Source organism: Garra rufa, chromosome 12 (assembly GCF_049309525.1).
Source record: "Garra rufa chromosome 12, GarRuf1.0, whole genome shotgun sequence".
Lineage (NCBI taxonomy): Eukaryota > Metazoa > Chordata > Actinopteri > Cypriniformes > Cyprinidae > Garra > Garra rufa.
In genome coordinates this window covers 16,474,799-16,488,437 of record NC_133372.1, presented here as the reverse complement: position 1 = coordinate 16,488,437, position 13,639 = coordinate 16,474,799, and the positions used below count along the sequence as shown (strand labels likewise).

Genomic DNA, 13,639 nt, shown 5'->3' with positions numbered 1-13,639 from the left:
AATTTTTATCTTAATTTTTAATACATATTTTTGTTGATCAGTTATTAAAATCAAATAAGAACAAGGAAAACTGGCATTGTTAAATAAAGTGCGTAAAGTACTCGGTTACTAATGTAACCTCGGTTCTCTCTAGAGAGGGAACGAGTACTGCGTAAGATATCTTATGCTAGGGGAAAATCCTTTTCCGCGAGATATTGAAGCCAAAAATTATCCTTAATTTTGTAATAATGTAAAACGCGTTGCAGCAGCATACATAGGCGAAACAGCTCGCGCGTCTATTGGCTGCTCTGCGGCAACTGCAGCAGCCTATCGAATGAGGCCTGGCCCACTGCGTCGCGTCCCGCCAAAAAGGGCATGGTCTAGGCCTATAAATACCGCTCGCAGGCAGCTATTATCAGGTTTTTCATCATCGAAGCAACCAGAGTGTGCGCGTGCACGGCAAGATACGCAGTACTCGTTCCCTCTCTAGAGAGAACCGAGGTTACGTTAGTAACCGAGTACGTTCTCTTACGAGAGGTCTCTCGTACTGCGTAAGATATCTTACGCTAGGGGACCCAATGTAAAACGCCGTGCATGTTGAGATCTGACACCAAAGACCCAAGGGTGAAAACCCGGGGTTTATATAGTTCACAATCACCTAGAGAACTCACAGGGAGTCCGGGGAAGAGGGAGGGGCAAAGCCGCACTCTTCCACATAGTGCAGCGTCGCTCAGACGCTAAGTTTATCGTACATACAGGGTTGGGTTACGGCCTGAACTGACGTGGAAATGTGGGTCTTTACACAGTTTGCCCAGGCACATCTTGTGCTACTACTTTCTCTGTCGACCCTAGAGCTGTGCTCAGTAGACGCAGCATTCCGAGCTGATAGCATCAGGTCAGACAACACTGATTATCTAGACTGACAGCAGCCTGGCCTGTAAGGCGGGAACCTCCAGGTTGTAAAACCTTATAAATGTAGACGGAGAGGCCCAGCCCGCCGCCGTACAAATATCTTGCAAGGCAATCCCACTCGACCAGGCCCACGATGAGGCCACGCCCCTCGTGGAATGTGCTCTGACACCCAGCGGGCACTGCATGCCCTTGGAAGCATATGCCAGTGCAATAGCATCAACTATCTATCTGGATAGTCTCTGTTTCGACGCGGCCAGTCCCTTGGGACGCCCATAGAACGAAACAAAAAGCTGTTCTGTCTGCCTAAAAGCAGACGAGCGAGACACGTAAGCTCGTAATGCCCTGACTGGGCATAGGAGGCTCGCGTCCATTTCCTCGTCAGTGACCGGTAGGGCTGACAGAGCAATGACCTGTGCCCTAAACCGTGTGTTGAGGGATTTTGGAGAGCGCGTGCAAGTCCCCTATGCGCTTCACTGAAGCGAGAGCCAGCAGAAACACAGTCTTAAGAGACAGGTATTTCAGATCAATCGTCTGCAGAGGCTCGAATGGTCCACCTTTCATGGCCTCTAGTACCACAGAAAGGTCCCATATGGGGACTGAGGGAGGTCTGGGGGGATTCAGTCTCCTAGCTCCCCTCAGGAAGCGGATGACTAAATCGTTCCTTCCTATTGACTGACCTAGCGTTGTCCTCGAGAACGCTGCTATGGCCGCCACATAGACTTTGAGCGTGGACGGGGTTCTGCCCTTGTCCAGCAGCTCTTGTAAAAAGGAAAGCACCTCGGTCACACCACAGTCAGTGGGTGACGAGGCGCGGGCTGTGCACCAACCTGAAAACACAGACCATTTTGAGGAATAGAGCCGTCTCGTAGACGGGGCTCTAGCCTGCGTGATCGTGTTTAATACTCCTTTAGGGAGTTCATCATATATTCGCTGGTGGCCCAGACATGAAGGGACCACAGCTCTGGGTGAGGATGCCAAATCGAGCCGCTGGCCTGAGAGAGAAGGTCTCTCCTCACTAATATCGGCCACGGGGCAGTGCTCGTCAGCTGCATCAGCGCTGGCAACCAGGGCTGGTTTTCCCAAAACGGCGCTACCAGCAGTATTGAACATCCTTTTTCCTTGACCCTCTCTATCACCTGAGGTAGGAGAGAGACGGGGGGAAAAGCATAGAGATGACGGCGGGGCCATACGTGGGCCAGCGCGTCCCTGCTTTTGGAGAAAAATTCCAGACAGTGAGCGTTGTTCTGAGACGCGAACAGGTCTACTTCCGCTCTGCCGAATTTCTTCCACAGTAGTTGTACTGTCTGTGGGTGTAGAGACCATTCGCCTGCCGGAACGTTGTTCCTGGACAGTCTGTCTGGCCCTATGTTTAAGAGCCCCGGCACATGCGCTGCTTTCAGCTAGCGCAGGTTGCGCTGAGCCCATACCAGGAGGCGTTCTGCAAGCCTGTACAGCTTTCTGGACCTGAGACCGCCCTGGCGATTTATGTAGGACACCACTGACATGTTGTCCGAGCAGACTAGTACGTGGTTTTCCTTTATTTGAGGACAGAAGTTCTCTACTGCCAGCATTTCGAGGCAGTTGATATGCAGGAGCTTTTCCCGTTCTGACCACTGGCCAAAAGACGGTCTGCCCTCCAGCAGAGCCCCCCATCCCGAGGTGGACGCGTCCGTAGACACCACTTTTATTCTCGAGGAAGTCCCCAGGCTTACACCTGACTGGTACCAGTCGACTGCTTTCCACGGTTTCAGGGCTGTGACACACTTCTGATTGACCGTGAGACGAAGTCGACCGGACGCCCATGCTTGGCGCGGTACGCGCGCTTTCAACCAGAACTGCAGTGGGCGCATGCGGAGCAGACCCAGCTGGAGAACTGATGACGCTGAGGCCATGAGACCCAGCATTTTCTTGAATTTCTTGAGCGGGACGGACGCGCCTCAGCGGAACGAGCCCGCTGTGCGCAGAATGTCTGCCGCGCGCTGTGGTGATAGCCGCGCTATCATTGACAGCGAGTCCAATTCTGTGCCCAGGAAGGAAGTCTTCTGACTGGGAGACAGAGAGCTCTTCGCCCAATTGACCCTGAGACCCAAATTCTCGAGGTGATCGAGTAACATGTTCGTGTGCTCTACGAGCACTGAGCGAGATTGCGCTAGAATCAGCCAATCGTCCAAATAGTTCAGTATGCGCACGCCTTTCAGTCTGAGGGGAACGAGCGCTGCGTCCATGCACTTCGTAAATGTACGGGGTGCCTGGGACAAACCGAACGGCAGGACTGTGTACTGATATGCCTGGTCCTCGAAGGCGAATCTCAAAAACCGCCTGTGACGTGATGCTATCTGTATTTGAAAATACACGTCTTTCAGATCCACTGACACGAACCAGTCTCCTTGGCGAACTTGCGCGAAGATTTTTCTGGTCGTGAGCATCCTGAACCGACGCTTCACCAGCGCTTTGTTCAGTTGCCTTAGATCTAGTATGGGTCTGAGACCCCTGTCTTTTTTCGGTACCAGGAAATATCTGCTGTACAGCCCTCCTTCGCTTTGAGCTTGAGAAAGGGGCTCTATGGCCCCTTTGCTCAATAGTTTCGCCACTTCGGCTCGAAGTAGGTGTGCTACTTCTGTCTGCATCATGGTCTCGACGCGCGCTGTATAGCGGCGCGGGCGTTGGTGAAACTGTAGCGAATAGCCTCCTTTTATAATGTCCAGCACCCATTTTGAAACCCCTGGAAGCTTTTCCCATGCATCTGCATGAATAGCTAGAGGTTGAATACGAAGCGCGCTCCGTTTGTTCAGTAACGGAGTGGTTTCGGTGTGCTGTGGCACAAGAGACGTGCTCGTGACATTCGAGGCGCGGGCGCTGATAGCGGGAACTATTATGTCTGTGTGTGGATGTGGTTGTGTGGCAACAGGCACATTTAACACACTGCAAACAACGTTCGCCTGCATAGAGGGAATGCACTTTGGTTTCGTTTTTACAGAAACCTTGGGACGTGCATAATGTGATGTCTGTGGGCACTGTGAAGTGGGCACGTTTACCACATGTGAAGCGCAATCGATCTGAGTTGATTTTATGTGCGCGGGACCTGTGTGACAGGCTGTGCTTGTGTGTAGTGATGGGCACTGGGAAGTGGGCATGCTTACTACACATGAGACACCATCGGCCGTGGCCGGTTGTGAAGCGTAATCGATCTGAGTCGATTTTATGTGCGCGGGACCTGTGTGACAGGCTGTGCTTGTGTGTAGTGATGGGCACTGGGAAGTGGGCATGCTTACTACACATGAGACACCATCGGCCGTGGCCGGGACACCAGAAAATACACTCTTTTTTGGATTTATCTGGGTAGCCGTGAGAACGGCTTTTGAGTACAGGCAAACGGGCGACAGTGCCGGTTTGTTGGCTGCATAGGACACTGGAACAGTCACATTTTTTGGAACTGGCGAGCGAATAACTTTGGTGGGGGTCCGGCGACAGCGGGACTCGCGCACCGTCGTTTTCATAGCTTTGCTAGGACAGCTTCGAAGGCTCAGGCTTTAATTCAATCCTAGGCCTCAGGCCACGCCCAGCGGGACGGCGGCCGGAAGAGCGGGAAGGCGGTCTCGCGCCCTGCGCTCGGTGACGTTGCGAAGCGGCGGCAGCGGGCTGTGGCTGGGGTCGTGAGCTCTGCGCAGGCGGTTTCCCACGGCCGGCTGCAGAACTGGAGCGCTTTGGCAGGAAGTGCCTCATCGCCTGGGACGCTTTCTGTACCTCTGTTAATCTCTCTGCAAAGTCCTTGACAGAGGATCCAAACAGGCCAGCGGGAGAGAGCGGAGCGTCGAGGAACGCGGTGCGTTCGGACTCGGCCATCTCAGAAAGCGTCAGCCACAAATGCCTCTCGGTTACCGTAAGCGCGGCCATGTTGCGTCCCATGGCCTGTGCTGCGGACTTTGTAGCGCGGAGGGCGAGGTCCGTGGCGCTTCTTAGATCCGGCACGCAGATCGCTTCAGGCCCTTCCTCATCCAGCCTTCGGAGGAGGTCGGCCTGGAAGATCTGCAGCGTGGCCTTAGTGTGCAGCGCTGACGCGGCCTGCCCAGCGGCGGTGTACGCGCGGCGGAGCAGGTTTGACATTTGGCGGCAGGCTTTTGAAGGCAGCCCCGACTTAGCACGCCGTCCAGCGGAGGGCGGGCACAAGTGGGCTGCAATCGCCTCTTCGACCGGCGGCATAGAGAGGTATCCTCTGTTCTCGGCGCCGTCCACAGTAGAGAACGCCAAGGAAGAGGATGGGCGCACTCTCGCTGAGTGGGGGGCGCTCCAGGACTTAGCCAGTTCTTCATGAAGCTCAGGAAGAAAAGGCGCCGGTTTAGACGCGCTTGAAGCGCATTCCCCTTTCGGCAGAAAACAGCCATCCAGCCGGTTGTGAGCGGGCTGCTCTGGTGAGGACCACTCGAGGCCCAGGCTCGCCGTGGCCTGTGTGAGAATCCTCATTAGTTCTGCCTCAATCGAAGCTCTCGTGCCTGATGGAGCGTGGGCGGGGGGAGCGAGGTCCGCAGAGCTCTCCCAATCCTCACTGCATGATGCCAGGATAGAGCAGGAATCCTCCTCCTCCTCCATGACGGCCCCCTCATCAGCAGCGTCGACGCAAGCGGCGGCAGACAGCGGCCATTTAACGTCCGAAACGGAAGCTTCTTACGGCGCGACACCGCGGCGGTGCGGGGGAGCAGATTCGGTGAAGAAAGCCAGGCGAGTCCTCAGAGTCGCTATTGGCAACGGTTTGCAATGAGGGCAGTCGCCCTCAGCGAGCGCGATCACCGCGTGCTCCTCACCCAGGCAGGAAACGCAGACGACATGGCGGTCCCCGTCACTGAGTGTGGCTCTGCACAAGCCGCAAGAAGGCATCTTTATAAAGACGCTTTGCTCTTTTATTGATAAGTGTGTATCGCAGCGGTGACACACACTTGAGATTTAAAGGATATTGGCGCCGGAAAGCGCAGCAGGAAGGCACGTAAGGCGGCCTGGCCAGCAGCTTCAGTGACTCGTCCCGCTGAGATGCTTGCAGTCGACGGCGGCTTCTTCTCCAGCTCCAGCGATGCGTGTGCTTCGCTTGAAGGATGAAAAATCAGATAATAGCTGCCTGCTAGCGGTATTTATAGGCCTAGACCACACCCTTTTTGGCGGGACGCGATGCAGTGGGCGCGAAATGCCCCCATTGGATCTGGCGTCGCTCCAGGCCTCGCTCGATAGGCTGCTGCAGTTGCCGCAGAGCAGCCAATAGGCGCGCGAGCTGTTTCGCCTATGTCTGTATGCTGCTGCAACGCGTTTTACATTATTACAAAATTAAGGATAATTTTTGGCTTCAGTATCTCGTGGAAAAGGATTTTCCCCTAGCGTAAGATATCTTACGCAGTACGAGAGACCTCTCGTAAGAGAACTGCCATGCTTCCACAGCCTGAAGAAAAGGCTAAAACATAAATTATAGCTCTATGAAGCATACAGACTTTATTAGAGCTACAGAAATACAAACGTTTTGCTTAAATGCACAATACTTAATCTTCCAGCCCAGGGTCAAGTCTTTACGAACATTAACAACGATTTTGGGACAGATTTGATGTAATGTAAAACTATGAATGGCGCGCTGTGGCGCAGCAGGATTTCAGTCGGCTAAATGAACACAGTTTGCTTTCTCACATCATGTCTTTAAATCTGCAACTTTGCTGGCTAACAATATGACCAGCTTGACATAAACCAACGCAAATATATGGTAACAATCCTGACATTAAACATTGTTGTCGGACTTAACCTCTCATACTCTATGACAGCGGAGCAGAGCGTGTGCCGCTTCAGCAAAGAACGCAACCCGGAAAAACTATCGGCAAGGATTTTTGCCGATAACCGATAACTATTGGTGCCGATTAAAAAAAGATACATCGGTCGACCTCTAATATGCTGTGCGTAAATCATACACTCTTGTTTTCAGGATCAGAAGCGTATGGAGAAGGTGTCGAAGAGAGTGAATGCTATTCAGGAAGTAAAGGAGAGTGTTGGGCTTCTCACACAGTTACTGGGAGATTACAGCAAAGAGAGTGGCTCACATAACAATGAGGAGCTTATTAAGGTTTGTAACACATATCTGCGAAACAGCCTATGACATGGCGGTAGTGGACTTAGAACTACTACGTCACTCAACACAATCAGCACAGCAATTACATTTTTCACATAATGCAAATTGAGTATTTATTTTTGTTAAATAATTCTGTATGGTCTTTCTAGGATCTGTACCAGCGCTGTGAGAAAATGAGACCTACTTTGTTCAGACTGGCCAGTGATACTGAGGACAACGATGAAGCTCTTGGTAAGGCATACAGGCTGAAGAGCAAAACCTGTTTTTCCACAAATAGTGTTAAATTCACATTTTGCAACAGCAACACTTGTATTGACCTGCATTTAATCAATATTGAACTGACTCGAGTTGAATAATGACATTGCTGCTTTTTGCAGATCTGCTAATAGCTCATTTTAAACTGATGAAGTTCACACTGTTATTGATCTGAACTGAACACTGGTTTGCTTAGTTATGGTTTGCTTAGCACCCTGAAAGACACTTAACTTTCAGTAATTGATCCATATGACTGCAAAGAAAACAAAACTAGAGCTGAATTTAGCTGGATGATTGCACTAGTCGTCTTCTGTAGTGCTGCTTTATAGCTATGCCTTCTTGCATCTTGACGGTGGTATTATACTGAATTGAATAAACATTTAATTGATTCAAACTGAATAATAACTTTATTTCCTTTTATAGATCTGGTTATAGCTCATTTTCAAATTAATTTCACATTGTTATTGATCTGAACTGAACCAACACTCAAATTACTTGAACTAAATAATACCACTGTTGTCTTTTAGAACTGTTTTATAGCAGAATCTGATTTGTCTCCATATTTTAGTTTCCATAGTTGATTCTGCCATTTTCCTGTATATCTTTGTCAAGCTGCTTTGATTGGTGACTTGAATCCATGGGTTGGCCAGTATCTGACAGTTTCTTTATGTGTTTGTCTTCAGCTGAGATCTTACAGGCGAATGACAGCCTAACACAGGTGATAAATCTGTACAGGCAGCTGGTGAAAGGTGAGGAGGTGAATGGAGACACCAGCAGCACAGCCACACTCCCAGGTACAGCAGTGATGTCATCTGTGAGCTCAGTGATGTCTAGAGATGTTTAGCCTTGTTGTAATATGAAGTGTCTCAGTTTGGTGTAAACTTTATTCTGTGGTTTTTAGCTCTTGGGAAATTCTTGTGTAGTAGATAATTTCCACTAATTTCTACATTACTTCTGATTGGACACTCTTGGTGTTCATAGGCCGCAGTACTGCTCTCTTGGACTTGACAGGACTGGACACCTCTCTGTCTTTCTCTGAATTTTCCTCCAAGACACCATCTTCACAAGAGCTGGGCATCAGCCTATTGGATGATGAGCTCATGTCCCTGGGTAAGAAATCTGTTATGACACTTAGCCATGTAATTCTCTTGGTATAATATGAATTGTGAATTGGGGCATATGAAGGGTTGCATAAAACCCTAGAATGCATGAAAAATACTAAATGAATGCAGAAAGGAGGTTGAAATTAGCTATCTTGGTTTAAGTGATTTTTCTTTTAAGAAAAGACATCCTATTTTAAATTGTATAAATTTCTGTCAGTGTAATGAAATCATTTAACAAACTTATACTAATGCTTTACAATTTCTCTGAAAAATAATCACAATTACAGCCGCCCCTGATATTAAAGCATTATATTTATATTTACTTACATTGCATCCAAGATTACTACTTACGTTGTGTTTAGCATTGTGGCCAATTACAATCATGTCTGTTGCACGCATGAACGCAATGGTGAGTCAGGGGAATGTAGATTAATCCCTGCAGAGAAGAAATCTATTTAAAACCTTCTTTGTTCAGCACAAGCATACACATTCAGATAAAATAATTAGGGTTGCAACAACTAATCGATAAAATTGATTATTATCGATAATGAAAATCATCGACAACGATTTTCATTATCGATTAATCAGATCTGCCCACAGTGCACGTACAACTTCAGAGGGTCATGTCAAATTACAGCACTGAATGACACATTTCTATGGACAAAATGCATCAAAAAATAGTGGAGGAAACAGAATGAGATGCTGCAGGAGAGTTACTGGATCCAAGCTACCCAAAACATGAGAATTCTTTATTTTAAACTTTAAGCTAATAGCGTAATGTCTTGCCCTGTGAGGCGGTTTGACAGATTTGATTGCATCCTCAGCATGAAAACTTTCATTTTACGATGCATTTTGTCATATCCTTATCTGTAAATGTCACAAATTCACACAAGCTTTTCCATTTTTGCATAGAAGTCCATCCTGACATTCTGTGTTAAATGTGTTCAGTAAATCTTTACTGAATGAGCGTGTCAGACAGCCGGAACACAGAGAGGGAGACAAGTAATACTCAGCGCAAAAACATTCAATCTGCTGAAATATATGTTGTAGAATGTTAAAATTAGGTTTAAAAAACAACATGTAGTGCACATATTTGTGCACAGAATGAACTGTAAAGGGATAACAGCGTGTAATTATCTGATATATAAATATCAGACGCTTCAAAGTGACTGATAAATGACAGTAAACATGACTTTGGTTAACACTGAGTTTGTTTTTATTTGTCTTTATCTGCATTAGGCTATTCTTTTAATTTTTAATGTAGAGATTTAAACTTTGTTCACTTTATAAAGTGCTTAACAAATTTAATAAAACAAATTTATGTAAGGTGTTTAAAAAATTATGTAAGGTAAGGTTGCTGCTCAAAACTAACAGTATTGGTGATTCCAAAATCATTTTTTTAGCTTTCTGTATTGGTTAGTCCTCCAATATGCATAAGCTCTTTAGTAACAGTAGGCTATTTCTAATGCTATAATTATTGCTGTTATCTATGTAAAAAAAAAAAAAAAAAGTCAAGTGCTTTATATCGTTTTTCTTCAGATATTTCTCTTTTCACTTTATTACGACCGGTGGTCTAATAAATTAAGCGCTGTTTTCATAACATTCAGTTGGCACGTTTGTTTGAAGGACATTGGGCAGAATGTGGAATAGTGTGATTTTTGTCAATAAAATTAAAAAAATCAGATTTTTAAAGCCAATTAATCGATTAATCAAAAAAAAGAAAAAAAAAATCGACCAACTAATCGATTATCAAATAATTGTTAGTTGCAGCCCTAAAAATAATGAATAATGTACACAAAGTTTAAATAAAACAAACAAAAAAATAAATAAAAATCATCAAACATGGTGAGTAAGAAATGGATGTTGAGGGAGTGATATGATGTTGATAAATAGAATTTATTTTGTGTTTTCGGTGTAATGCAATGTGTTTACTTGGTTTAAGGTTCAACAAACACATGACGATTTTTACGAAGCTTATCGTTCTGAAAAGCGTGTTGTGCTCTGATTAGACCGCTATTCAGTGCATTGTGATTGGTTGAAAACCTCAAGTGTGTGATGGAAATGTTATGCCACTTACTGTGATGCCGTGTCCTGGCTCGACGAGACAAAAACCCATTATAAATGAGGCATTTGTTGCCTCCAGTGAGAACATAATTACTGATTATAATGACTTATACTGTGTTTTTACGCGATGCCTCGTGCCACGTAAACAAAACCATTTGCCTGCATTTGTGATCGTAGAAATGACAACAACCACTACTCTGCACTGCTCATAACTCGCATTTGAATAGTCAGTAGCAAATTCTTTAAATATGAAAACGTACTTGCAGGCTTTGAGTCAAAAGTGGCAGACTGTCCTTGCAAAGTTAGAATTGCCCCACTTTATAGAAACAGCCATCATTGTAGGCTGCTCTCCCAGGTTCAGGAAATAGTCCTCCGTAAACACACTTAAATATTTGCATTGTACTGGTCTGGAACAGTGTTGTAAATATAACTTAACCACTGATTTCTAGTTGTGTGCTCATTTGGAAGGCCAAACAAAGTACTTTTGCTTTTGCAACACAGCATCTCCACGACATAGCTGTGGCTACAACAGTACTACAGTGAGAAATGTTAGGCCTTCTTTCTTTGCGTATACATTTGGGCGGTGTTATGCAAATATTTCCACACAGTGACGTGGAGGCATGTCAGTCTGTCTGTCTGTTCTCTAACTAAATCAAATGATTTTTAATACTATAAAAAAAACAACAGTGTCACAGTGGGCAAGTGAAGTAACCAATGTTAACACAGGTAATACTGTCAACACAGACTATCGCAACATGTCCACATTATATCACATCAAAACTAAGGTTAAGTGCATTGTATTTAGCTTTTAAGGTAAAGATGATAACATCAGATGAATGATCAGTTAAGATAAATTTCTAAGGAGGTTTCTGCCAGTTCCTGTTCTCCGGTAAAAAACTAAATTCAGCTAGACTGAATCAATGAAACTTAACAACACAGAGAGGTCTTAAGATGTGTTTTGATGCAGGTTTGCATCCTGTGAGAGCTGGCCCCTAGGGGACAAAAATCATAATTTTAGATACTTCCCTTAGTATTGTAATTGTGATTATTAATGGATTTTACATTAAATGGATTTTGTGGGGACAAACTCCATGTAATGTTCTAATTTAAGCAATGAAATTTTTATGTAGTATGTAACGATCAACAAATGCATTCAGACAACTGACTGTTGTCTGGATGGCACTGGCTGAAGGAGACTCTAAGCCCAATGGCATAAACTTTTCATACAGAAACTATGCATATATGTGTGACTTAACATTATCATGTTTGTTTGTAACTGTTTCAGGCTTGACTGAAGTCAATTCAAATATGTCAACTTCTCAATCTGGAGATGCTATGACATGGAATACTTTTCAGGTGAGCACAATAATAATCAGTTACATTTGTTTGTTGTGATCATGGGACTTTTGCTTTAGTTAAAGCAAAAGTAGTAATATATTGTATTCAAATATTTGGGCTCATAAAATATTAAATTATTTGCTTATTTAAATGAAGTTAATTAACGAAAGAATTTTGCGTGTCAGTGTGAACACCCTATGTGAAAAAAGTGTGGTGAACATGACATGAAATATAGCTCTTTCTAAAGACTGACTAGTCGACAACCCATGACTATTCAGTTATAAAGATGTGTAATTTTCACATCACTGGTGTGATGATGGCTTGGGTAAATGTCATATGGATCCCTGCTTACCATAACACAGTACTGATTTGTTAGTCATCAGAGTCTGTGGATGTAGCTGTTACGCCGGCTCCTGCAGTGCTGTTGCCAGTGGCCAGTGCTACCAAAACGCCTGTTACTGTGCCTGTGGCATCCACTAAATCCCTAGATGAGTTAGACCTGTTGGGTAAGACCCTCCTGCAGCAGTCCCTACCCCCAGAAAATCTTCAGGTCAAATGGTAAATGCAATACTTATTTCCATTTTTCCATTAATTTAGCAAAGCATACCAAACATCATTGAAAATACCTATAAAATAAATGCAAAATTATGGAAAAGTGTCTTGTTAATATTCATACATTGAAACCTCTTGAACAGGGACAAACTTCAGTCTCAGTCCAAACCCACACTACGAGACCTTCAGATCAAGTCTGGAACCAACACTGCTACAACACCCAGCCCTGTGTTGGCTTTCTCCTCTGAGCCAGGCACTCTTCTGAATTCACAGCTCACAGCAGGCATCACTCCAGCATCTACCCCTCAGGATGACATATCATTGGTGAATGTGACTGTGCCCCTGGAGTCTATCAAACCTAGTAAGACTTGGAGCAAACTTGTCAAAAATGGAAAGACATGGGGTGGTTGCTCTTTTTCATGCAATTACAACAAAACGTCTTATTCTTATAAAAAATTATAGTTTGCAAATATCTCACATTTGGGAAAAGATAGACAGCATAGAGTTTACACATCAGAGTTAAAGTTGCAGAGTTAAAGGTCTTTTTCTCTATGTAAAGGGTGCTTTATTAAGTTCTAAACTTAAAAATACAAATGAAAAAATCTAAATGTTCTAAATTGGTTTGTAAAGCAACTTTTTAAATACAGTGCCTTGCAAAAGTGTTCATACCCGACAACATTTTTGTCACGTTTTATGTTGCTGCCTTATGTTAAACTGCATTAAATAACTTTTTTCCCCACATCACTCCATACACTATAATGACAAAAAAAAACTGGTTTGTAACAACATTGCAAATTTATAATAATAATAAAAAAACCTGAATTAAGTACATTGCATAAGTATTCATACCCTTACTGTGGTATTTAGTTGAATCACCTTTACAGTCTCTTACAGTCTTTTTGGGTATGATGCGGCACATCATTTGCACATCTGCATTTGGCAATTATCTGCCATTCTTCTCCTTGACTCTTCATCTCAAAATCTGCTACCAGCACACTTTACTTTTGGGATGGTACTCTGATGATACTTGGAATTGAGATTCATCAGACTACAGAATCTTGTTTCTCACAGTCTGAGGGTCCTTTAGGTGCTTTTTTTTGCAAATTCAAAGTGTGTTTTCATGTGTCTTCACTGAAGAAAGGATTGAGTTCACCACTGTAGCCAAGGCCTTCTCCATCAATTGCTCAGTTTGGCCAGGAGGCCAGCTCTAGGAAGAGTTGTGGTTGTTCTAAACTTCTTCAATTAAGGGTAATAGAGACTACGTGCTTCTGTGAACCTTCAATGTAGCAGAGTTTTTTTCTGAAATCTTCCCCAGATGTGTGGCTTGATACAGTCCTGTCTC

The 13,639-nt window shown here is 44.9% G+C and overlaps 1 protein-coding gene across 1 annotated transcript in view; it reads left to right on the top strand.

Moving 5' to 3' along the window:
• The window catches only part of gga1 (golgi-associated, gamma adaptin ear containing, ARF binding protein 1), a 28,991-nt gene that overhangs the window by 11,488 nt on the left and 3,864 nt on the right, over window positions 1–13,639 (top strand). Inside the window, exons 8-14 of the mRNA XM_073851374.1 lie at window positions 6,842–6,979; window positions 7,135–7,216; window positions 7,924–8,034; window positions 8,222–8,350; window positions 11,693–11,763; window positions 12,122–12,303; window positions 12,441–12,658. Of these exons, the coding sequence (XP_073707475.1) occupies window positions 6,842–6,979; window positions 7,135–7,216; window positions 7,924–8,034; window positions 8,222–8,350; window positions 11,693–11,763; window positions 12,122–12,303; window positions 12,441–12,658 (931 nt within the window). The remainder of the gene's footprint in view (window positions 1–6,841; window positions 6,980–7,134; window positions 7,217–7,923; window positions 8,035–8,221; window positions 8,351–11,692; window positions 11,764–12,121; window positions 12,304–12,440; window positions 12,659–13,639) is intronic.